Genomic DNA, 26,718 nt, shown 5'->3' on the forward strand with positions numbered 1-26,718 from the left:
ATAGCCAACTTATACATGTGGCACTATTTATTGGTGGATGTGGTCCACAGTATTTTTATAATTTCTTTGCACATTTAATATGTTGTGTATGTGAATTTGACATCTGCGTATGTACAGTTCTAAAATGACCCAATAATTGTATTTAAGACAAAATATACATACAAAAATTAAAACAAAAACTCTGCATTATATTGACATTTTCAAAAAAAAAATTGTTTTATTGCAGTAAAGAAAATTAAAACACTTAAAAAAACTTGATGTGCTCGGATATTCAGTATTAATTCAGGTGTAAATGGCTCAGTACGGTGCAAATAAATTCCCTTGAGAATACAGACCTCTTACAATTGATCAAATTCACTGTCAATGTATATTTTTAACCAACTGCTTTATATTAAGAAAAAAAAACTCAAATGCTCCTGTTACTTTATCCAGAGTGTTTCTTTATTTTGGTGTTTTGAAATACAATGTCAGACTCCCCCCACCCCCCATTATTTTGTACAAAACTGATCCGAACAAATGTGTGCACAGATGAAAACACGGTGCCTAGAGTATAAAATGACTCTCATCAATAAAATGGTGCAAAAACTTAAAAAAGAAACACAATGTCCCTGCACATATAAAAATAAATTAATACTTTGTGTGTCCAGTCACTGTCAACCTTTTTCCTGGTCCTAAAGATTCACACACACAAACTGAGGCTTCATTGGCTTTCCTTCACACCAGTGCGGCCAATCACAATCACTTATGTACACCAACGGCCAATGAAAAAGGTCTATATACATTTAACGAGGTAAAAACTGTGCCACTGAACATCCCCCTGACACACTTCCTCCCCCCTACAAACAGCTATATACAACCACACCCCCCTTCCCATCAGCCAACTATCAAGTAGCTTCTAGCTTTCAAACACATGACACAGAGAAGAAGTCATTAAAAGGGTTTACAGCAAGATTTGACTGTATGGAGAAAAGAAAAAAAAAGACAAAACTTTACACAGTAGTACAAAATGATGTTAAAGTGTAACACCAGTGGGCTTTTAAAATATATCATCTTATGCCCATTACACAAACTCCAAATAAATAAAAAGCACAATAAAAGTTGGCTTTGATAGAAGAGAATGCAGCAGAATAATAATTCCTGGTTTTATTAAAGAGACGGCACGTCCAGCCTGACGTGAATAAGTGTTTTTGTAATTTGTTGCCTTAGCAACACAGCTTAATCACCAGTAGCGTTGTGAAGAATTGGGCTGAGTGACAGGGACACAGGTAAAAGGAAGATAAATCACTCTTTCCCTCCTTGGCCTCAGGCACTTGGGCTTGGACCCTGATTGGCCAGTCCTGACTGTTGTGGGTTTTTAATTGGCCGGTGATGTCGGCCTTTTAGGTCCTGATAGGCTGGTCCTGCTTGAGAGGTAGGTGCAGCAGGGGGCTCAATCAGGAGGATGAAATGTAATGACTTCCACGCGCTGACAACCAACTGCATAATTTCTCTTTGTGAGGCTGTGCTGTGTGGATTAATACATCCCTCTGAACATTCAACTTGCTGTTTGTTTTTTTCTTTCATTTTTCCATTTTCCATTTCACTTCCCTGAGTGAGCCCCCTGTTTCTGGCCCAGAGAAGAGACAGTGAAAAGCAAGGCTTCTGTGGTGACCGTACGAGGCTTGGCTCACTGACATTAATGGATCTACACAAAAGGAGTGAAAGAGACACGGGGAGAGAGGCAACAGTGAGAACATGTGGGATATTTTCACAAGCCTTTCACCCAATATTCCCCTCGGGACCGCTGCGAGACAGATGTCAAACATACATCTGCTACTGTTAAGTCTTGTGGTAGGGAATTGTTGGGTTTTTTTTGTTGTTTTTTTTATATTTATGTATTTCTGCTATTTTTCTTTTCATGTTTGTAGTTCTGTGTGTGCTAGCTTGTGTGCTGAGTGCACGACTCTGGTTAGCTGAGGCCCCTGAGAGAGTGAAACAGCAGAGAGACCAGGCTGAGAGGGATGTAAGCAGAGAAGCAAAGAGAGAAATGTGGAGACAAAAAGACAAGGGAAATAAAGGGGGACATGACAGAGAAAAAAGAAAGAAAAGAAGAACAGTGAAGAAACAGAATGATGAAATTAAGGTAATATTGAGAGAAACTATTTAAAGGAAAGGTTTCTGGGAAGCTGATCTGTTAGACAACTCACCTGTTGAGAGAAGAGAACGGACGCACCATGAGCTCTGGTGCTAAATACCAACACTAACATACACCAAGTTACTATCAGTCATATATATAAAATCATTATCTCAGCAGTGACAAAATAAGAACCTGAAGCAGCACTAAAGCTAAAAAGTAAGAAATCTACAATTGGATGGAAATAAATAGTAAAAATGTACACAAAATGTTGTGTAAAAACAGTAACCTGAAAAAGTTGCAAAAATAAACCTGACTAGGTCAACTAGAGCTGGTGACTGCAAAAGACAAAAGAAATGCTCAAATTCCTACTTTTGTCTTCAGTTATCACTCTCCAAAGTGTGTGCTAATGTGTTTGCACAGACCATTATAAGGAACTATCTACCAGGACACAGATTTTCTGCTGCCAATGTTCTCATCACTGAACAACAAAGTTGACCAACAGGCTGATCTCCAGAAATCTCTGCATATTTATTAAAAAAACAAAAACAAAAAACAAAAGAACATCTGCCGTCATGTCTTCTCCTGCCCTGCGACGCCCACGGCCTTCTCAGCTAGCCGTGGCTTCTGCGCCCCCGAGGCGTGTGTGTCAGCATGTGCGTGCTGCAGCGCCAAAAAGGGGTTGGCGGTGATGGCGCCTTGGCCCTGGCCCTGGGTGCCGGGCAGCAGGTTGTTGATGGGCAGCTGAGAGGAGGAGAGCGGGATGGAGGGAATCTGCGCAGAGGAGGAGAGGGACTGCAGCTGCTGGAGGTCCTGCTGCTGCTGCATCAGTTGGTAGAGCAACACCTGCTGCTGCTCCTGTGTGGGGTTGGGGGGTGGAGGGAAGCAAAGATGGAGAAGGAGGGAGGAGGAGAAGAAATAAGGAGGAAGAGAAGGAGAGAAAAATGCAGTGCAAAAAAAAAGTTTGAATAAAATAAAGAGAGAAAAGAGAGAAGAGACATGGAGTGGTAAGGAGGACAACAATGACAGATAGAGAAGAAAAAGGTGGGGTGAAAAAGAGGAGGAGGAGGAAAAAAAGAATTATTAAGCTTGGTGATTTAGGCCATTGTCCAAAGGAAAATTGTAGCTTGATGTCTTTGTGTGTGTTTAACTGTGTGTGACAGTGGTGATGGCAGTGTGTGTGTGTGTGTGTGTGTGTGTGTGTGTGTGTGTGTGTGTGTGTGTGGCGTACCGCTGAAGGCTGTGCGGACAGCAGCTGCTGGAGCTGATGCTGCTGGAGGAGGAGTCTCTGCTGCTCAGACAGCAGACCAAGACGTGCAGCACTGAGACAAAACACAACTCAGTCAGACAAACACAATAAACACTATTCACACAATATCAGACCTTAACACAAGACAAATCAATACTGTAATGCTATTCTCAAAACATTAGAGGTTTCCACTGAGGAGACTGACAGAAACTGCTGACTGCAGCTAAATGTAATGTACATAAAACAAATATAACAAATCATGAATCTGCCCTGAAGAACAAGAAACTTCAAAACACAAGAATAATTTTTCCAAGATCTCTCTGACAGACATGAAGAAAATGGAGCTACAGGTGGTGGTGAGGTTCAACTGACTTCTGTCTCACCTGGTTTTACTAGTTGCTGAGCTGCTAGAATCCAACACGCAAGCAAAAGGAAACAAAAAAGAGACGACCCAATAAAGTTCACATTCAAACGTCTTTAGAAATCAAGAGATGAAGCTGCCAGACAAACATGTTCTCTGACATTTTGAATTTATTCTGGTGTTTTCAGTATTTTTGTCAGGACGTGATGAGACAACAGAGGGGCTGACAACTAAAATAGTAAAATAGACAACAATTTAGGGCTATTGGAACATTTTCATAGGCTTCATTTGTGACGACCACGGATGCAACACTGCTTGCAATGATTTTGGTGTAAACATGCCCATGAAACAGCATACTACATTATTGTGCTGTCTCCTTCCAGTCATAGTTCTATTTAACTGGTACAGTCTGGTCTAGCTGACAAGGACACCAAACATACTGTAGGATGGTAAAAGCAGCCATCAGATGTACCTGTTATTGACGGGCAATGTGACGCCTGTGGCTGCTCCCGTAGTGTGAGTGTGAGGGATGCCGGTGCCCCCCGGTGTCTGGATGACCCCGTTCAGTGCCCCGACAATTCCCCCCATGCCCAGTGCATTACCTGCACCGAGTGTACCCATCAGCCCCGCCACCCCACCCAGCCCGGCCGGGGTCGTCCCCACTGTGGCGACGCCATTGAGCTGCGGCTGGGGCGGGCTCTGGGAGACGGAGGGAGGGGTGGAGAGAGAGGAAGTGGAGCCACTACTGCTGTGGCCACCACATGACGTACTGTCCTGAGAGACACAGAGATAAAGACTATTAATGACAACTCTTCCATACATAATCCATTTTTAACATGATGATACATCATGTAGTTTATCTTATTGATTGTTGTAGTTCACTGTGTTCACCAAGAGTAAGATATAAAATCATTATGACATTAGCTGATACAACCGGCTTTTTTTTTACATTCTTTATGTTGTTGCATTTTTGCCTTTATTGTGATAGCACAGTGAGAGAGCGACAGGAAAGGCAGGGAGAGCGGGGATGACATGTCCCGTCGGACTCCAGCCCATGGCCGCTGTGGTTACCTATGAGGTACGCTCTACCAGGCGAGCCACCAAAGCACCCCATTTCACTAACTCTTGACTAATAAATATTTATTTGTTAGTGTACTGTCTTGTGCGTGATGATGAGGGTTCAAACTGAGTTGATCATGTGTTGTGTGTTTGTCTTTACCTGAGCTGCAACAACTAAAGACGAGTCAGTGGCTCCAAGCTGGGCTCCTTTCACATCTGCAACACAAATTAACCGAGATTTTGATTCTCTCTGTGTCTGATTATGTATGCATTAGGGCTGCAACTAACGATTGTTTTCATTGATTCATTTCAATGATTACTCTGCTGATTATTTTTTCAGTTAATCAATAATTGCTTAGTCTATTCAATGTCAAAAAAAAAATAAAAAATTGTCAATCAGAAATTCTGGAAGCCTGTGGTGTCTTCAAATTCTTGTTTTTGTAAGATATACATTTAAAGTAATATAAAACACAAAAAAAACTAAAGATCTTAACATTTGAGAAGCAGAAATTGTAATGAATTATCAGTTATCAAAGTAGTTGTAGAAATTTATTCTCTTGACTAGTTGTTTCAGCTCTTGTACGTATGTCTGTGTGTGTTTTTGTGTTGGTACAGATCCTGTTAATGCCCAAGGTTTGCAGTGAGGCAGGACTGAGTTGAAGTATACCTGCGTTCATCATCATCTTGCTTTTTCCACACAATATTACTAAAGCTACCTGTTTGTGCCTTTCTTAAATAAACAAGTTTCTACAACTGCAAATTACCTCAGCAGTCTTTATTTCACTATAAATCATTCACTTTTTGAGTTGTGAGTGTGTGTGTGTGCGCATACCAGAGGAGGCTGAGGTGGGGGTGAAAGGCACTGATAGCTGAGCACTGAGAAGCTGCAGTCTCTCTTTCTTCATGGTCAGAGTTTTAATCTGCTCCTCCAACCTCCTGTTCTCCTCCTGCAGCTGGTGGAGAGACTTCAACATCCCCACCACTGAGAAAGAGAGAGAGAGAGATAAAGAATAAGAAAACTGACCAATCTGAGCGTTTTTAGTGGCAACAGCTTCTGCTTCCTGCTCAAAATATTTTGCTGTCGCTCTGGTATTCAATTTATAGCTCACCGGTAATACATGACAGAAAACCCCTTCAAATGTGCACTGATGAAAATAAGTATCATCCCTGTGACAGTCTGTCAACACAGGCTTTTCAACCACGAACAGTTTTACCTACATTATAGACGTAATGTGTTAATTCTTCTGGGATGGAGCTGGAGGGAGCTTTTCACAAGCGAGAACACCAGCGTTCTGACTTTCTTAAAAGGCCAATCCTTCCTTTAGGCAAAACCATGCAACTCTGCTCAGCCTTCACACAGCTCTGTTCAAATACCCAGTGACTGATTGGACAGATATACTCTACAGGGAGGTCAGAGGTCAATGTCAGCTTCAGAGCAGTGACCCTGATGCCTGTACAGACTCAGCGCAGTGCTCAAGGACAACTCAGTCAAGAGGAGGATTTGGCAACACAGGAACTTAAAGTTGACTCGTCAACTTGAAGGACGACCTTTCTAACAACTAGGCTGCAACTATTGATCACTGAAGGGACGTTCAGATCGGCAGATGACTGACTGTATTTTTGGTTTGGGTTATTAACAACATTCTAATAAATGTATAAAATATTACATATGAGACATTGTCAGGGTCAGAACAATTTTTATAGTTGTTCCCTGTAACTTCACAGTCCATAAAACTTTATCAAGTCAGTCAGTCAGTCAGTCAGTCAGTCATGCCATGTCTAATGTTACAGAATATTAGAAAAGAGGAACTAATAACTGTAGAAAAATGAATCACATGAACAGGAAACTTTTTTTCAGAAATGTTTGGCTCAGGAATTGTTGAGAACTTTGGCTTCTTTTGTTAAGTAAATTTTCTTATATTTATCTAAGAAAGGTACCGAAATAGTACTGCTGTGGTATCCGAGCTTAGAGTCAGGTATTGTATCGACACTAGAATGGAAAAGTCTCAAATGAAACCCCGCACTGTGTGTGTTTGTATGTGCATGCTTGTGTGTCTTTGGGTGTGTTGCAGAATGTGTGTCCTCTCACCGTCCCCCTGCGCTCCCTGCTGCAGCAGGAAGCTCTGCCCTTCGTTCCACTGCCTCTCCAGGAGCTGCTCTATGCTGGTGGCCATCGGGGGCAGCGTCTCCCCACTGCCTCCCCCCGCCCCTAGCAACCCCAGACCTGGCCCCGGCAACGACCCCGAGGAGTCATAGCGGATCTGCAGGCCACCAATGGGAGAACTGAATGGAGGCAGAGAGAGTGAGAGAGAGAGACAGCATGGATAAAAAAAAAAAGGAGAGATAGAGAGGTCAATAGGGAGATTAACGACCCAACATAAACGTCAGACAAACATAGACACTGCTGGCTATAAAACTACATCAATTTGTTGTTACAGTGGTCTTTAATGAAAAGGGGCCAGGCTTTCTGTCTGTGTGTGTGAGCGAGAGAGAGAAAGACGTGGAGAGAGAGGAAGAAAGAAGACACGCAAGAGGGAGAGACAGAAAAAGGGAAGTGGACTGTCTTGGTGCGATAAATCTCAGTATGTGTGCTGAGACAATCTGTTGAGTGTGAAAGAGGGGAAATGAGGGACAGCAGGAGAGGAGAGAAGGGACAGAGTGAAGGGTGTGTAATGTGAGGAAAAGGAAAAAACAGACAGCGATGGTAAACCTTTTCTACTTTTGAATCACACTGCAAATGTAAATACTATTGACATGCTTATCAATATCAATATCATAGAATTATACAGAAAAATAAATCTGAATGCAAAAATAATCTAAATCAAATTATTTCTTAACTGAATTAATATGAGGTCATTAAAGTGTTTAATTGAAAAATCCCCAGAATATCTAAAATTATGTTAAATTTGCTACTTAAAGAGAAAATCTAACATTATCTCTGTCACAATTTTTCTATTAAAATATTCTCTTTTGAACTTTGTAATTCCCATATGAGTTATTTAGTGCAAAACATGAAATGACACAGGTGCAGTGTTCATGATAAAAAGTCACCAACCTCATCAAGTGAAATTATCCATCCCACAAAGTAGTAGAAACAAACAAAAATGGATTTGTACCATCAACATTCCCATCCTGAAAGATCCATGCAAATATTTCCAAATGGAGAAGATGCAGAAAATCAGTAGACTGTCCTTCCATGTGTGATTAAAGCAAGAAAAAAAGCTCTAACTGGAGTTGAAAGATGGTTACCACCTTCAAAAACACAAGTTATCGTTGGCTGAGAGAGCAAGAATTGCCTGTAGGGGTAAGAGCGAAAGGGAGAGTGTGCATGTGTGTGTGTGTGTGTGTGTGTGTGTGTGTATGAGAGGAGAGGAAGAGAGAGGAGACGACGGGCCAGCGGAGGGAAAAGCAGAGAGGGGGATGGGTGACGGAGGGGGGCCAGAGAGGAATGTAAAAATGGGGAGGGATTTGTGGTGGGGTGGGGGGCAGGAGGGGGATCTGTTGGTGTGTGTGTGTGTGTGTGTGTGTGTGTGTGTGTGTGAGAGAGTATATACTCACCGCGGGGTGGTCTTGGGAGAAGCTCTTATGGAGAAGCCCTGAGCTCCGACGCTGCCGCTGCTGCCGTCTCCGACCTCCTGATCTGCGCACACAGACAGACGCACACACACACACACAATCAATTGGACATCTAAGAATACGTCTACACTCAGCTACCTTAAGTTGAAAACACTGTGTGAAAACAACATGTATCCGCATTTGTAAAGGTCTCTATAATATAACGATAACATTATTCAATATTGTCATGACAACATGACTTGCGATATACAAACAAATATTGAAGTGCATATACAGTTCCTATGTCCTCCTCTAACGTTGTCCTAGCTAACCTTATAGTCACCACCAAACTGAAATCAATTAATCTGATTGTAGCTGGGGATTCATCTGATTGGCTAAATGGGGTGATTGCATGGCCCATGCATCCAGGGCTCCATCTAACAAGTCAAATGTTCACATGCTGTGTATGAACGCAGGGGTTTCCTTAAGTTTGTGGATGGCTTATGCTGAGGTTGCAGCGGTGAGACAGTGAGGATTCTCTCATCGGGTGTAGATATATAATCTTATTTATCTCATCAATACAGTACAGCTTATCTGGTTCTTTGATACTCATATTGGTTCTTAATATTTTTAAAAAAAGTAATAAAATTTAGAACAGGATTAGAATAAAAAAAGTTTGGTTAGAGAGCAGCAGCAATAATGCTTACAGCAGCAGAGTCACTGTATATAACGTCTATACTCTATAGCTCTCTGGAAACAAATGTAAGATGTCAATAAACTAAATAGTATTCCTGACATGAAAATATTGAGTGAAGTTGAATAAAGAATATAGACAAAGGTCACTATCGGTCATCTCCTGCCTCCTCCTCCCTCTGCTGTCAACGCAGCTAGAGGGGTGGCTGCATGCAAAATTTGTGGCAAATGAAGCTAGCAGTTTACATACAGGAAGCTTCCCTTTAAGCTTCTTCATAATAATTCACTATTAACTTAACGCTAGCGCACTGTGGTTTCGTAAAACAAACCGTGATGATGATGAAAATACAATTTATCAACCAGCACCAACCTTTAGTGTATTTAATATAGCTGAGCTCAAAATTAATTTTTTCTCATTAACATATTTCTCTGATTTTGCTGTCAAACAACAGAATTAGCAGAAAACAGTCCTTTGATTGTGGCTTATAAAAGTAAAAAGTATTTCCGGTGCTGTTGTGCTGGGATGTCAAATAAATCACTACGACTGCAAACTGGTCTGATTAAATCAACTTAAATAGAGCTTAAAAACACCTGTATTTAGGGATCAGCTATCTTAACATTTACAAAAAGATGACAGGAGAGTTAAAACATCTTCTGTATCAGAATTGCTTATAAACATGATTTTCAGAAGTCCAATGCAGAAAATGTCTCATTACATCTGTTTGGAGAAAATCTGGTTAAATGCATCTACTTCTATTCTACACCTTTGTTTGGTGTTGATGGTAGATCTGCACAGCACAACTGCTCCCAAATCCCAAGTAAGGATTTGGTTTTGGATTATTGGAGTTTTATAGTCACTTTGTAGGATAACATAATGTACATTTCTGGTATGTGAATTACTTTTTAGAAAACAAAAATGAATATATATTTATTTACTGGTATTTAAAGGGATAAAATTGGTAAATTTTTCAGCCGTTACTGGTATTATTTTTACACATACAGCAGCGTGTGTAGTCTTTGGGACCCCAAACAATACGGAATCTCAACAAAACACAAGGTTTAACTTTACTGCCACACAGGCAGGCTTGCAGTACATAATTTTTCAAAAGCTCTGTTGTCTTATTCTGCATTGTTTTCAGATTCATCCACTCCGAAGAGTTTTTGGCTGAGCTAGCTGAGTGTGGACGGAGAATCAATACAAATCTGTGCAGTGTGAATGCATTGTAGTACTTGTGGCTCTGCAACCGACAAAACTCTCTTTCCTCCTTTGTATCTCTTTCACATACGAGCTTTCATTCAGACTGCACGTCTCTCTCTCTCTCGCTCTCTCTCCCTCTCTCGCTCCCTTCTCTATCTCCTCCCTCTGGGCCCGTGGCCAGACGCTTCTTTTCATTTTCCTCAGTGGGAGTAATGAATCACACATGGACACACACGCAAATGCACACTTTTGCATTTACACACTCACACAAACTCCCCTCTACTTAAGACAGTCAATCCCAGCTTTTACCCCCACCAGGTCACCACTCTAGTCCTCGCTTGCCTTCTTTTTCAAGTCCTTTTTCTCTCGTAACCCTCTCCGTCCTGGCACCTCCCTCCAGACACTCAAAAGCAAAGAGAAATGACTGCCAAAGTAAACAGGCTACATGCATACAAACACATGCACACCTTGCATGTTTGTGCTCACATGACCCTCACTGGTTCACAAACAAGAACTTCACACTTGTGTCGCTGTGCACGCGTGCTGTATATGATCGTGTGTACCACTTTACAGCAAGGAAATATCAACGTTAACTAGAGCTGCATAAAGATTATTTTCTATATCGATTAGAGATTAAATAATTAGTCAATTAATCAATTAACAAAAAATTAATTTGCAACTTTTGATAATTAATTAATTGTTTCACAAATTCTCTGGTTTCAGTTTCGCAAATGTGCAGATTGCTGCTATATCTCTGTTACTTTTTCCTATTTTATATCTCAGTAAATTGAGTATTTTTGGGTTTTGACTCGTTTGGACAAAACAAGAAACTTCAGATGTCACTTTGGGCTCTGAGAAATAATGTCAGGCCCGTTTCAACATTTTCATACATTTTATAGAAAGAATAATTTAATTATCAATCAAGTAGCTAACTGATTAACAGACAATAACTGATGATTAATATTGAAAAAAAATTCAATATTAAATTATATAAAATATAAAAAAGGCAGATATTCCTCACTTTTGAGGTGCTGGAGTCAGCAATTGTGGCATTTGTGCTTGGTAAATGGCTTAATAATGAATCAAAAATTAAACAACCTAATGTCAAATAAGTGATCAGTACATTAATTTCTCACTAAATTAAATCTAATATTTATCTAGTGTAAAAGCTAATAGGCTAATTGTTAATATGGTATGACAATTTGTTTCCAAAACACACACACACACACACACACACACACACACACACACACACACACACACACACACACACACACACACACACACACACACACACACACACACACACACGGCCACACAGCCACATCCCTGTGCCCCCTGTCATTCAGCCTGATTAGTGAGTTGACCTGCAGGCCAGAGTGGATCTGGCTCTGATGACTGCTGACCGGCAGCAGGAACTACCTACCTTCCTCCTCCACTCTCATTTCTTTTCTCTTGCTTTGCTCCTCTCTGTTCAACCAGATGTCTTGTTTCAGGAAGTGGCTACTCTGATTACTAAAGCCACCTCTTACTCCCTCATCAGCTCTCCTGCGCTGGACAGACGACCAGTTCCTGAAGGCACGGTCCTGGCCTCGCCTGCTCCTCTTTTACACCACCACGTTAGCAAGTCCTCCTCTTTCTCTGACAATGGCAATAACTTAGAGGAAAGATGTATGTTCTACATGTAAATTACACGTGTGTGATATATACTATACTGTATTTGTTTGTGTACGTGTGAAAGAGAGAAACGGTGGGAGAGGGGCAGCAATCAACGCATGTAAATGGAGCTGAGAGGGAGGAGCTTGAAAATATCACAAGTGCTGACCCTTGACCTCTCTGAGGGACGGGGGGGGTGACCTCTCCATTATCTCACTCTCTTTCTCTCTCTAACACACATGCATACTTTTGTCACAAGCACACATCCACATGCAAATGTTTGCATACCTGCTGGTGTGGCCTCGGACTGGGCGATGAGTGCTGCCATGGCTGAGTTAGGGTTCAGCCTGTTACCGAACATGTGGGAGGGAGCGAGGTTGAAGACAGACCCCGGCAGACCGCTCACCTGAACACAGAGAGACAGATAGAGAGAAGTATAAGCCACAGGAAACCACAGTTCACTCTGACTCATAGTTATTATCACTTATCAGGCAGTTCTTCTTAGGACGTTTTTTTTTTTTTTTTTTTTTTTAGCATTTTAACCCATGTTGGACAGCTGATAGCATAGACACAAACAGGAAATGATACTGTCTGCATCTTAATGGCTTGGCTATCTGGAAGTTAATATCAAGCGATGCCTTTAGTGGCAAACTGCTTTAATAATATGATGGAAACAAAAACATAAAAAGAAGCTTTCAGTGAATTAAATATAATTTTAGGGCTAAAATTAAGGATAATTTTCATAAATGATTATTTCAACGATTAGTTTGATAAATATTTTCTTTATTTATCAATCAATAGTTCAGTAATAAATTATTAAAAAATGGTGAAAATGCACATTACAATTTTCAAAACCTCAACTTTGCGACACAAATGAACTGAATTTACAGTGATAGAAACAGAGTTTACAAAAGAAATGCTCATTTTCACACTTGAGAGGCTTATTTATTGATTCTAAAAATTGTTGTCTGTCGTCTTTTGTTTTGATGTCAACTGTTTAAGCAGTATATGTTTAATTTTTTAAATAACCAGGAAGTAAAGCAATGTCATCTATATATGAGCAGAAATTTTAGTTAGTGAACTGATATTTAAAATCACATGTTGCATAGTCACTGGTGTTTCCTTGCTGGGTATTTTATGCCAATCAGCTAGTGCAAGTGCACTCTGTATCTATTACATTTCTCTAGAAGACTGCATATTATTACACATTTAATGAGCCTGAATCCAGAGCCGAGAATTATCTGAGCAATCTGGTTTGAGAAATTGAATTCTCTGGTCTCTACTATTGATTTCACTTTGTCACAAAGAATCTAAAAATGATTTCATGCCAGTGAATCTTAGTAAGATTTGAAAAAAATAACTGAGTGTGAATTTGACGACACCATCATTTTATGCACAAAAAATAATGGTATATTATGAATCCACAGCTCATTATTCTGTTACACACACACACACACACACACACACACACACACACACACACACACACACACACACACACACACACACACACACACACACACACACACACACACACACACACACACACACACACACACACACACACACACACACACACACACACACACACACACACACGGCGCAGAGGACCTCGGCACCCCGACAGTACGCTGACATGCTGACAAAGTGTTTCTGATGCATAGAGTTTAATCCAATTAAGGCATTTCCCAAATAAGGGCCGTGGAGTGAAGGATGGGGTGGGGTGCGAGGGAGGAGAGCGAGGGTGGAGCATCAGGAGGGGAATCAGGTGTACAAAATGGTTGACTGTTTGTCAAGCATGTGACATCATAGAAAACTGATCATGTTACAGAACAAAGTCATTACTTTGTGTTGAAATACTTTTTCTACTGAATTGAAAGGTTAGATAAGCTTAAGAGTTCAAATAGTCTGGTTTACTACAATTACTACATTTTGAAGAGAGCTCTGATCAAAGGAACTTTTTTGATGATGATGAACAAACAAATGTTCTTAAAATCAATTACAAAAAAGCCAAAACAAACAAGTCTTTAGTAAGAAAACACAAATCCTCATCTTTTAGTCCTACTGCTTTGGGCGTCATTCCTATCCTAGTGTTCAAATTTAGGGCGTGTGGGGGAAAAAAACAAACTAGAAAGCCACTATTCTCCTATTACAAATGCATGGAGGTGGTATGTCTAAAATAATAAAATCTGGAAAACATCCTGGAAATTCCCATCCCTGTTAAATGTTAAATTCAAAAGGAGGAACCTGTTCCCTCTGTCCATTTTACCTCCTGACTGAAATGACTTCAGATTTCTCTTTAGACACCCCTTCCTCCTCCTCTTCCTCCTCCTCCCCCTCCTCCTCCTCCTCCCCTCAGTGCCATAATCCAGCCCCCTTTCCCATAGACATTCATTTTTCATTTACATTCATTTTTCATTCAAAGTCTCTCTCGGACTCCCTTTCTGTGACCTGGGCTGATAGCCAATAACAGTAGGCTAAGAGTCTGCTAGCTGACTGAAAATAGCAAATGGTCTCCGTCACACACACACACACACACACACACACACACACACACACACACACACACACACACACACACTGAGGGAAGCTTGTTGTTGGCATCCCTGTATTGTTGCGTAATTTCTGCAGACTTGATTCAGAGTGTGTGTGTCCCAGATGCCCAGAGGCGTGAATCACACTGTACAAACTAACACACTTTTTTAACAATCTGTTGCGACAAAATCAAGGAGAAAAAAAATCTCCCTACTTAAGTCTCCCTCTCTTTCTGCTGCTCACTTTCTGTCTTTTTTCACTCTCTCAAACACACATACACACACACACACACACACACATGCACACACGCACACACGCACACACACGTAAAAAACACAAACATCTACAGTCCAAGCAGCTGCTCTATACATGCTACAAACAGGCGTGATATCCTGTGCTTCCCTGGGTCTCCTGTCCTCTATAATATGTGCTGAATAGAGGAATCGGGAAGATGAAGGCCAGGCCAGCGAATTCAAGGCATGACTGCCCCCCCCACCCCACCCCCCACACACACACACACACAAAAGCACGCACACACTAGCCCCGACCCCTTCTACCCTCCATCTATCCCTCCATCCCTACTGTGGTGCCTGTCAGATGTCATTACATCACAGGACAACAGAGGGGGAAAAAGAGAAATGGATGGGGACAGAGAGAAGGAAGGTCGAGGGTGAGAAAAAGTGTGTGTGTGAGAGAGAAAGAGAGGTGGTAAGTGGACATGGGAGAAAAATTGAGTTTGGTGGACATTGCATGGTCTTTGGGGAGGTTTTGAAAGGACAGACACTGGGGTCAGTGATTGGAGATGAGTTTTTTTTTCCTTTTTAAGAGACAGGGGCAGTGATTACGGGAGGGGGGTGAACTTATCACATTAGAGTGAACGCCCTCACTTTTGAATGTAAACGTAATTAAACTGGTGGAACAAACAAAAAAACGATTAAACTTCGAAGAAAAGCATAAACAATGCAGTCCTGCGGCTGAAAATCATAATTCATTTTGATCTGGATAAACCTGCTAAACTGTTGCTTCTACCGTTAATGGGAATACCTTTGGTATAACATATGGCTCAAATTATTTAATATCTTTAACAAATTCTCAAACATTTCAAATAAATCCAAGATAGGTGGAATTGTCCTTAAACATGCAGCCTGGATTATGGACCCACTTTCTGACATAATGTACAGTGAATAAGGATTTTCACAGCTTTGCCCATAAGTGTTTTTTTCTCATGGTTCTCCACATTAATGGACATGATGGAAATTGTAACAGTGAGTGTGTAGTACAACAATACAATCCAGGTGGTTTTTCCTGGATTTTATTATATTGGAACCTGAATCGTTTTTTCCCTATGCATCCCTGTACATTTGCAGTAATAAAAATGCATCACTAAACTTTATAGTACAAACCCTGCTCACTAAGGTCAGTGGTTATTGCTTCAATGAAATTTTCTGAGACAAAAATAGACTTAGCTTTGTGCCCCGAATAAACCCGAAAGACCCTACAATCAGCTATAAAATAACTCACTGAGAAAACACAATCGACACATCATCAGGACACACACAATTCACACATAATTAACATGCAATGGATTAGTAATAGCGCTGAGAGATTTGGTGCGGAAGACTTAATTAGTGTACTTTGGTTTATTCGTGTTTCCACAGTGTATCTGCACTTTAGCTCAAAGATGCAAGATGTGGATGAATTGACAAACGTGGTGTGTGCTGAATGAAGAGAGAGGGTGTGTGTGTGAGTCTGTATCTGTGTGAAAGAAAGAGAGGTCGAGTCTGTTTAATGAGCACGTATTTTCATGTGAGTGTGAGGAGGACATTGACAGTTTTTAGTACAGGTTGTGTGTTTGAACTCACGTGTGTGGAGGCTGTGCTGGTTAGCGGGGCGGTGGCAGTGAATGGAGAGGGAGGGGCTAGAGAGGGTGTGGGCTGCTGTTGCTGTGACAACTCAGAGCTGGCTCCACCCACGGTAACAGCTCCTGTCCCTGACGATGACCCATCTGCACCAGAGAAAACACCTGCGAAGAAATCAGAGATAACAGACATTAATAATGTTTTCCTATATTGCATTTATGTAACACGATCTTACGATGAATTTAGAGGAATATTGTTGATGCTAAAATGACTATAAAAGCACATAATAATAAATAATAAAATGAATGAAGGCTAAATTCCATTCAGCTGGTTCAGTGTCACTGTCACAGCTTGCTGGGACTCTTCAATAGAACATTGTTAATGTTGTTGAACATCTGTGCTTTCCGTACTATGACAAGCTAAAAACCGTAGCCACTCTAAAATTCCTATTATTTCCTTAGGACTCTTCCCATGGGTCTTTGATGATTTGTAGATGTATTTAAAATGAAGCATCTGTCAGCATTTGTTCTTCCTTCAAATGCTATACAATCCCAGTTAACACATTTCACATGGCTAATGGAAATCTATCGTTTAAGAGAATGATAGAATATCTTTGCACATTGCTACATAATAGCACGACCCATTTACAAAGATTAAGGAGTTAGGTTTTAAACAAGATGAAGAGCTGACTTTTACAAATTTAATGGCTGATTAATGGTGACTCAAAGTGGCAAAAAGTCAGCTGACACAAATCATTCACATTAAGCTCTTATAAACTGTGACAGAAGAGAGAGGAGGAAAATCAATCTGCGCATTCCCTCCCTCCATATGAATTATTTGCATTCTTTGACCGTATACAGAAAATACACAATTTTATTCAGCATTAAAAATTATGAATATTATATTACACAGTATGAGCTAATTTTAAAATCACCCACACAAACATATTGCTCTACTTTCACACACCCATATGCATGCTCCATTCTCTTATCTCTTTGCTCTGTCTCTCTTTCTCTATCTCTCCTCCTCCCTCCCCTCACACACCCCTGTGCTCGCCCACTAACCAGGGATAAGCCCTGCCCCTGCCCCCCTTTGACCCCTGCAGAGGAGGAGAAGGAGGGGGGGAGGGTGGCGAGGGCCCCTTAGCCCCACAAAAGCCTGAATGGCTCAGGGCAGCACACATTCACTGGGGGAACAAGAGATCTTTGTGCCAGGAGGGGAGGGGTGGAGGGAGTGAGAGAGGCAGAGCAAGAGAGAGAGAGACAGAGAGAGAGAGAGAGAGAGAGAGAGAGAGATACGAACACTACATGGGCCTACATACTATTTATAACGCTTTGTAATATGCACTAGAAAAATTGATACCCAAAGCAGGGCTGCTGAGGCTCAGAGGGCATGTGCTCCTGCAAGATTTTTAGCAACTGGATTAGAGGCCAAACCAACAGTTTATCAGTTCCTGCCACTGATGAAACGGGTAAAACTCAAAACAGTCAAAGTAACAGGAGAAAAATACAGGTTCATTTTAATTCACATTTGCAATATCAGATAATATTACAGAGGTTAATTAAAATGTCCCAAAATTGAATGCCATTTATGAATCAGTCTATGTGTGCGGTATTTTAAGCATTTTTTTTTTTATTTAATCTTCTGCACAACCAAAGTCAATGTGTGTGTGTGTGTGTGTGTATGTGCGTATGCAGCAAATAAGAGTGGAGGTAAAAATGAATGCCATTTATAAAAAAAAATGTGTAAACTGGTTGTAACTGTAAATGTAAAGTTTAAATGTATTAAAGTTTTATCATTCATTTATTTCAAATTGTTTCACTTTTAAGCGAACACTCTAACCCTCTAAGGCCACATGTGGTGATTCTGTGGTTTTAAGTGAAAAGCAGGATGAGATGCTCCAGCATAGGTTGATAAAAAATCTCTAAATCTTGTTTTAATAAAAGTTTTCAAAAGAAATTAAATAAACAAAAAAGGGTATCAAGTTGTTAATAACAATGCTGTTTTTTATAGTTGCTAAGGAAATGCTATTTTCAAAGTGTACCTTCTCATTAATTGCTGCTGAGAATGTAAACTGATTATTTAATTATCACTTCTGATGGGAATTAAAACTTCCTCTAGGATCACAAAAGAAGACAAAGAACAAAAAACATTTCTGCACGCACACACACACACCCAAGCTTGTAAAACCTATAACCTGTCAGTGTGATCAATAACGTTAAGCCCCTCAAGCACAGCTGCCTCCATCACCCAACCTTCCTGCTCCTTTTCCCCTCTTGCTCAGTCCGTGTGTAAGCTTCAAAAATATCCACCTTGATTAGTTCAAGCTGGTATTATCTCGATAGGAAATCTATGCTGTCTGTTTAGGGAGGGTTAAGTATGATCTAAAAACCAAATGGATGGCATCACACTCTGGTATTAAACAGCTGAATAAATGTTTTGACTAACAACTAAGATGATATTCATACTAGAGTCTTACAGGTTTTTTTTTGTGTGTTTTTTTTTTTTATAAACTGCAGACAGTCATCTAATCATGATTGAAATATGGAATAAGGATGCAAACACTGAATACCATCATCAGACAGACATTTGTTACTCTGAGATTTTCTACCATCAAAGATAAACAGAAATGAACATCACAGCAATTTATAGAGGGAGCAGAGCTACCATTGAGGGCACTGGATGCAAGATAGTGTGTGTGTGTGTGTGTGTGTGTGTGTGTGTGTGTGTGTGTGTGTGTGTGTGTGTGTATATCAAAAAATGGACATAGGTTTGCAATACACTGATAAAGCCATGTCAGTTGCAGAGTCGCAAATAGTTTGATCCAAATTCAAAGTCTAAGCAGTTATGTGGAGTTAGAAAAAAAAACACATTCAGGTTTCAAACTATACTATTGTAAATTCAACTGATAATATTCTTTCTTTAACCATGTCGTTATTCAGCACTGTCTATCTATAAGAGAAAACATGCACATCCTGTAAAGTTCATGAAAGAGCTGTCACTTTAAAATAGTTTGTTGCTTGTTGTAGGTTTTCTGTACAATACCTGTGTGTGTTGTTTTTCTTACAGCCTCAATCTCTTAATAATCTTTGCGTGAATTGCATGAATTGTTTTTCTTCCCTCTTTAAATTGTGCAAAATGTTTTAACCGCCATCAGCGATCACCCTTTTAAATATACAGACTAAAAATGAATTACATTCAAGGGGAAAAACATCTAAACTGCAAATTAATAAATACATACATACATACATAAGTGAATCAGGAAAATATGCAATAAAATTTCACAGCACCCCAAAATATTCATAAATCATTTCTTATTTTCTTTTACTGCAGGGATATATTTTGCTAGCACAATAAAATTGTGTATAATCTATAAAAGCAAAATTTTAGGACATAAGGGAAACGTTGCAAATATAGTTTTCCTATTTTACCAATAAGTTTAATTTGCTATTCAAATTAAACACTATTCACTGAATTGTTCCCCTGGTTTTCACAACATGTGCTTTGCAGAAGTGAGACCAAGCTACTGATAATTATGTTTTCATTAGGATAACTAGTAAAATTTTCACCTCAATAAAGCTAAAAAAAAAGAAAAGAAAAAAAAGAAATAAAAACATCAAATAAATAATTAACCGAAATTAACATCTAATTTCTCTCCTCTCTTTTCTCAGTCTTTTATATATACACACACTCCCACTGGCCTGAATAAATTCATGTCCACCTAACATCATTCCTCCCCCACACATGAATCCCACACTGCACTCTGGCAGCTTGTTCGTCCCATCAGTGACCCCCATGCAGTCAAAGATTAACCTAGCCAAAATCTAACCCCCTGTCTACCCACCCACCCAAAACACATATCTATCAGGCTAACTATCTATCCATCAGCACAATGCAGTCAGCAGACTGGGGTGGGGGGGTGGGGGTGGGGGTGTTTAATGCCAAGATCCTCCCCATTACTGCCCTGCATTAACCCTTAGCTAAATATTTACAGTAGGAAGAAGAACACATGATTCTCTCTGTCTCTCTGTCTCTGTCTCTCTCTGTCTCTCTCTCTCTCTCTCTCTCTCTCTCTCTCTCTCTCTCTCTCTCTCTCTCTCTCTCTCTCTCTCTCTCTCTCTCTCTCTCTCTCTCTCTCTCTCTCTCTCTCTCTCTCTCTCTCTCTCTCTCTCTCTCTCTCTCTCTCTCTCTCTCTCTCTCTCTCTCTCTCTCTCTCTCACACACACACACTCACACACACACACACTCTCACACACACACACGTTTTCCCTATCTTCTTTCACCAGCTGTGGTCAGAAATGCTGCCACTGCTTATAGGGAAAAGCAGAAACACCAAAAACTCAAATGTCTGTGGAATTACTAACAAAGTTATCCTCAACAAGCACTGCTGAAAAAATTATATTCAGACAGCACACAGCACCAGTCCTCAGGTCTGACTCACCAACTCAAGCTTAACGCTACTAAAATATAACATATTCATTAAAGACACCTTTGAACACTGAATATTAATATTTATGGTTGAACACAACTTGTGCTTATACTATTAGAAACGCTTAGCACCCCATTTATTTATTTATATATATATATATATATATATATATATATATATATATTATATATATATATATATATATATATATATATATATAATATATTATTAGTGTGTATGTGTGTGTGTGTGTGTGTGTGTGTGTGTGTGTGTGTGTAGGTAAAATGTATATGTAAAGTGAAATTTCTGTCACAACTATTCACAACTAACTCCATTAAACCAGGGATAATGATTAATTTACAAGGTCACTAACATAAAGCTATAATGTCACGATAAAATAATAACCTCTGTGCTTGAAGACACATGGAAGCAGACAAAGACTATACATTTCTTTTATTTAAGTTTTATAAGTTTATGCCCATGTATGAAAATATGTATCCTCAACTGAGAGAGCCATACCATACCAAACAACAAGTGTTTTGATGAGAAACCACATCATTATTCATTCTTTAAGAACTATACTGCTCTGAGAAAAAACAACATTCGCTGTGTTGTGTTGATGCTCCAATCCAATCAATGTGGCACTGAGGGGTATTATCCAATATTTATAACAGATTGTGAAGACAAACGTAATTTAACAAGATGTAATGAATCACTTGAAATGAATAGCACTATTGAAAAATACATTCATATTTTAGAATTTGGAGTCATCCAAAATTGAAAATAGCCTGAGTAACAGACAAAGAGAATGAGGGTCTCTTATGCAAGAACGTTATGTAAAAATGTTAAAGGACATGATCAAATTCGTCATCATTATCTGTTAAGCAGATCCTACTGATCAGTGATGGATATTGATCTGATTAGAGCATCTATTTTCTTCATTTGCATTTGGTCTTAATTGGCACGTACAAATTATGCCGGTGCACATACAGTATACGCAAGCACGTGTCACTATGTACACACACTGCACAAAGCATCAACAGGTGAGGGGAGAATTTGAGGAATGAGCAGAATGCAGGTAAGAGAGACCAGCCGAGAGGCAGGAGAGCGAAACAAAAGGGTGGTAATTCTGGAAGAAAGGGGAGATGTGGGATGTGTGGGTTGTACTGAGCCATTTCCATCAGCAGAGGGGAACTCCAAAGCATAAAGACAGTTGCCAAGCAACTGAACACGATGAAAAAAACATACAGACCACTTACACGTGTGAGAAAATAACACATAGACACGCACTCCATACACACACACACACACAGACACACACACACACACACACACACACACGAACACAAGGAGCCAATTACAAAGGTGTGTCAAATCTTTGCTATTTGTCATTGGTAATGCTAATAATTTGCTGCACAGAGGGAATCCACAAACACCTTTTGTTTAATTCATCAGCATTTGGTGGCAAAAGGCACAAAAAATCCTCAAGTCAGGAGCTGGATGTGAAGAACAAAAACTGCCACAACAATGCCACCCATGTGCTACTTCCTTTTTGCTCATACTGATGACCCTACAGTGAGCACAATGGGACGCTATTTCTTTGTCTAACGGGTTATAATGGGCTGATAAATCTGGAATTAATCCAGTCCTTTTCATCATTTCAGCTGCCAACAACAATTCATTTCTGGCTATTTGCTTAGCAACAGCAAAATTGTGAGATAATTAAAAATTTAGGTGACACTGACAGACAGGGGCGACTTGAGAAAGTATTTCTCATCGTGACACCTGTGAGACCTGAACTCTCAAGGACTCTCAGCATTTTGGTGAAACACTGTTGTGTTTTGTGTACGTTGCGTTTCCGTGTTTTTCTCACCTGACCCAGTGGTTGTGGAGCCGCTGTGACTTTGCAGACTCCCATTCCTGAGGAGTGACGGGGACTTCTGAATCCCACCACCGACACCCATGACCCCCAGCCCCCTCTCTCCTCCTGCTCCGACTCCCACTCCTAATCCACTGCTGGAAACTAAGCCTGGCCGACCTGAGAGTGTCGAGGACGAAGAGGAGGAGGGGGAGGCGGTGGAGGAGGAGGTGTTGGCTGTGGAGGAGGTAGGGAGAGTCAGGGAGGGAGCTGGCTCTGAAGGCTTCACATCCGTAGTGAAGCAAGGTCCAAATCTGTTTCGCCAGTTGCCCTTCTTTTTCTTCTTCACTCCGTCTTCCCCTCCTCCTGCCACTGCTCCACCGATGCCTGGTCCTGAGCTGGAGGGCTGGGGCCGTTTGTATCCAGTGGACCCACCGAGGCTTGTCGTCTCGCTAGCTGTGTGACTGTGGGAATTCTCATACAGTTTCCCGCCCACTACAATAACAAGAAAGCAGAAGTGAATATTTAATCATAAAGTCTGCAGACTCTTGGTGTTTTTCTGTGGTTTATTGGCCTGAGAGCGTACTAAAGTAGCAAAGCACACCATGCATCATATTAGTTCTCTAATAAATTAGCAATTATTTTCATATTGATTAATCTGACAATTATTTTCTCGAGTAATTGATAAACAGCGTGGTCTATAAAATGTCAGAGAACAGTCAAACACCCAGAGATATTTAGTTTACCATCATAAAGGAGAACAAAGTCAAATAAATTTGCAAACAATCACATTTTAGAGACTGGAACCAGAAAATTTAAAAATGACTTAAATGATTAATCCATTAAATAAAATTGCTGCAGATTAATTTTCTGCATGTAATCGGTCATTTACTACATTTCTGTAGTTAATGACTAGTACATGAATATGGAAAAAAGAAAAATACTACACAAAACTGCAAACTTGCTGATGTTTTTTCTAATGTGTACTCCATCAGTTCAGTAGTGTGCTTCCATAAAGTTGGGATACAACTGATTTTTTAAAAAGTTTAAAACTGATACAGCACCGGCTGAAAGATCTTAATTTAGTCTCCAATATGGGTCAAGCTCCAAAAACATTGGATCCAACATTAACTATAATTAGGGCTAGGCAATTAACCGAAAAAGCATCAAAACCAACATTTAGAACCTCTAACAGACTTAATCACGCTCATGTTGGTTAATTTGGTTAATACTTAATAATAATACGTCCTGTGAAACTAACGTTAATCCACATTTACTCAAAGCAAAGCTGGGGAATACGGATGACATGAGCGCAAACACTGAGCCTCAACCCGAGCAGCTTATACATAACAAGATGCTGTGTCTGTTGTTTGGGCACATTTTGGCTTCAGTGAAGACAACAAAACAAAAATAAGTCGAAACAAACAGAAACAGAAAAACAATTTCAGAGACCAAAGGAAACACCACTAATTTGTTTAATCACTTGGAACACACTCAAATTGACGAATATTGAGTACACGGCTCAAAAAAAAAGAAGAGAGGGACCGATGAGAGCCAAAGTAATCGTTCATTAATTGTAATCAAGGTAAAAGTCTTAAATAATCCTGTTACTGATTTGAAGTCATGGCGCTCAGTCCTAACCGTAATGCAAACTGTCAGATTTTGGTAGACTTCTCCTTGTACTGCATATGACAAATGGAGGGAAACACTGTATGAATACTGTGGCACCACTGTAATAATCAATAGCCACAAAAAATAAATGAATGAATAAACACATAACTAAAGTAAGAAAAGCACATCTGAGTAAATCTATAAATGAACAATGCCTGTCACCTGCAGAGGCTGTCGTAGCGGACATAAGAGAACCAAAGAGTGTCGTAGTTCCCTCTGAAGCTCCACCCTCCGAGCTCGGCTTCACAAGGCAGCTGCTGAAAGACGGCGGGGAGGAGAAGGTAGTTCCACCCCCGGGACGCAACGAAGAATCAGAGAAACTTAGGAAGTCTGAGGAGGAAGGAGCAGAGGGCGTCTTGCTGGCACTGGTCAACAGGAGGCCTGGGAGAAAGAAAGACAGGTGGAAAATAGAGACAATGACAGACAGAGGTGACGATCGAAAGGAATGAAGAAGTAAAAGAGAGACCAAAAGTGAGAGAAGGAGAGAACAGGGAACAGGCATTACAGCAGGGAAAAGTTTCCATGCTACTCTCCTTTCCATCATCATGGGAGCAGCAGAAAAAAGATAAGCAAAATAAGCATTTTATCTACTCTCTGCTCTCTATCTGCTCTACAGTCAGCCCTCCCTCATCATGTAGTCCTCCCATCAGAGGAACTGCCTTGAAAGCACACATCTGGATGGATACTCAGACACACACACACACGCAAACAAACACACACCTAGCAAAGGGCTTCAAGGTTCTGATAGTACAAAACACAGGAGCTCTGTGTGAGCACCTACTCCTTTCAGGTCCTGACCTCCCCACATATTGTTTGTGTGTGTGCGTGCATGCGTGCGTGTGTGGAGGGGGGGCTTGTCTCATTTCCCAGACAGGGCCCCAGATTACAGGAGCCAGAGGCCAGTCGAGACGAAACACTGTTATCATGGCCACACACTAAAAGTCTGGTGCCTTTACAAAATGCAGCCAAAGACACAGCATGCACACGTGCGCACACATACACACACAAATCACACTCTTTTAAGCAATGTTTTAATAACATTGCTGTAATTTGAATTTTTTTTCAGTGGGTGGGCAGAGCGGGAACACCAGATGATTTGTCATTGTGTTTCTATTTTTCTAACTGCAGGGTTAATTCCCAGTAGTGGGAAAATTAACATACAAGACCATTTGCAGCCATCAATTCACCTTGGTGGAAAGGCCCAGTGGAAGCAGAGGCAGATGTGGAGGAAGTTGCCATGGTGACCACGGCAGAGGGGAGGGGTTTCCCTGAGGAGGTGAGAGACTTGCGGCCGCCTCTCTGTCCCACCGTGTGACTTCCGCCGCTGTTCTTCTTATTCTTCACCTCAGACGCCGCTTTTCCAGTGTCTACAGCCAAACCATCTTTGGAACTGCTGCCGGAGTGAGCCGAAGACACTTCCTGAAAGTTAGCATTAGTGAAACGGGCGGTGCTGTCGTCCAGTCGCTTCTGCGAGGATGCAGGCAGAGAAGTGACGCCTCCCCCTGAACTGCTGCTGTTGTAAGCCTGGAGGAGGAAGGTGAGAAGCAAAGGAATGATTGAAAAAATTATGGTTGAACAGAAAGGGAGGACAGGAACCATGAGAAGGAGGACCGGAACATGGAGTGAAAATTATCACAACAATGCCGGTTGAGAAAGGGAGGACCAAAAGTACGAGAAAAGGTCAGCAGGAGGACAGGATGTGTGTAGGACACAGTAGAAGAGCAATAAAGGTAAATCAAAGTATAGAAATAAAAAAAAGTCAACCAGCCACTACTGTTGTAATATTTAACTACCCCAGTCACATTACACCAAAACAAAGGACTGAGGAGGACAGGAATGCCCTCACCTTGTCTGGGACCATGATGTTTGGAAGTACGAGGGAAGGAGACATGTCCATGGAGGTCTTCTTGTGTTTTGGTTTGTGCCTGTCTCGCTCCTTATGTTTCTGCACATGGAGAATATGGGGGAAAAAAAAGGAGAAACAGATGGGTGAAGCTGCTTAATACATAATACAGGGAGGAGAGAAACTAAGACAGATAGAAAAAAAAAAAAAAAAAAAAAAAACTGTTATAGCCATGTGCATATTGGTAACATTAGGAAAAAACAGGAAACACTGAATATGGAGACACACTGGACCATACATAAGTGTTCTGGATAAGATTACAGCAAAGAAATGGCATAAAAATAAAAGAAACATACGAGTTATTAGAATATACTCATTGAAGAGGAAGAGTGTGTGTGCGTCTTTGTGTATTTGGTTTTGGAGAGAAACAGAGAGAGAAAGAGGGAGCATTGCATTTCAAAGGCTCAGTCTGAGATGAAAGCTTAGAGATCAACTAACACAAAGAGAGTGACGGAAGAGAGATAAAAAGGGGGCAGTAGGCAAGAGGAATTCAGCTGCAGTTTAGAGCAGAGTGTGTCTAAGTGCCTCGTGCCGAAGCGCACAAGGTCTCATTGTTTCATCCAATCATATCCTCCTTCT

The 26,718-nt window shown here is 40.6% G+C and overlaps 1 protein-coding gene across 4 annotated transcripts in view; it reads right to left on the bottom strand.

The window, feature by feature from the left end:
• Positions 1 to 419: 419 nt before the first annotated feature.
• mllt10 (MLLT10 histone lysine methyltransferase DOT1L cofactor) overlaps positions 420 to 26,718 on the bottom strand; it is a 47,744-nt gene continuing 21,445 nt past the window's right edge. For 2 of the 4 annotated variants that reach the window (XM_056364319.1, XM_056364322.1), the window contains 14 exons: positions 26,083 to 26,181; positions 25,424 to 25,760; positions 24,399 to 24,617; positions 22,581 to 23,060; positions 16,282 to 16,442; positions 12,173 to 12,290; positions 8,341 to 8,422; positions 6,872 to 7,065; positions 5,615 to 5,764; positions 4,943 to 4,998; positions 4,196 to 4,497; positions 3,746 to 3,769; positions 3,345 to 3,435; positions 420 to 2,971 (listed from right to left, as the gene is read on the bottom strand). In XM_056364319.1, coding sequence (XP_056220294.1) covers positions 2,687 to 2,971; positions 3,345 to 3,435; positions 3,746 to 3,769; positions 4,196 to 4,497; positions 4,943 to 4,998; positions 5,615 to 5,764; positions 6,872 to 7,065; positions 8,341 to 8,422; positions 12,173 to 12,290; positions 16,282 to 16,442; positions 22,581 to 23,060; positions 24,399 to 24,617; positions 25,424 to 25,760; positions 26,083 to 26,181 — 2,598 coding nt within the window. In that variant the 3' untranslated portion in view covers positions 420 to 2,686. The remainder of the gene's footprint in view (positions 2,972 to 3,344; positions 3,436 to 3,745; positions 3,770 to 4,195; positions 4,498 to 4,942; positions 4,999 to 5,614; positions 5,765 to 6,871; positions 7,066 to 8,340; positions 8,423 to 12,172; positions 12,291 to 16,281; positions 16,443 to 22,580; positions 23,061 to 24,398; positions 24,618 to 25,423; positions 25,761 to 26,082; positions 26,182 to 26,718) is intronic. The other 2 variants (XM_056364320.1, XM_056364321.1) reach the window with 2 other exon arrangements.

Source organism: Seriola aureovittata, chromosome 20 (assembly GCF_021018895.1).
Source record: "Seriola aureovittata isolate HTS-2021-v1 ecotype China chromosome 20, ASM2101889v1, whole genome shotgun sequence".
Taxonomy (NCBI): Eukaryota; Metazoa; Chordata; class Actinopteri; order Carangiformes; family Carangidae; genus Seriola; species Seriola aureovittata.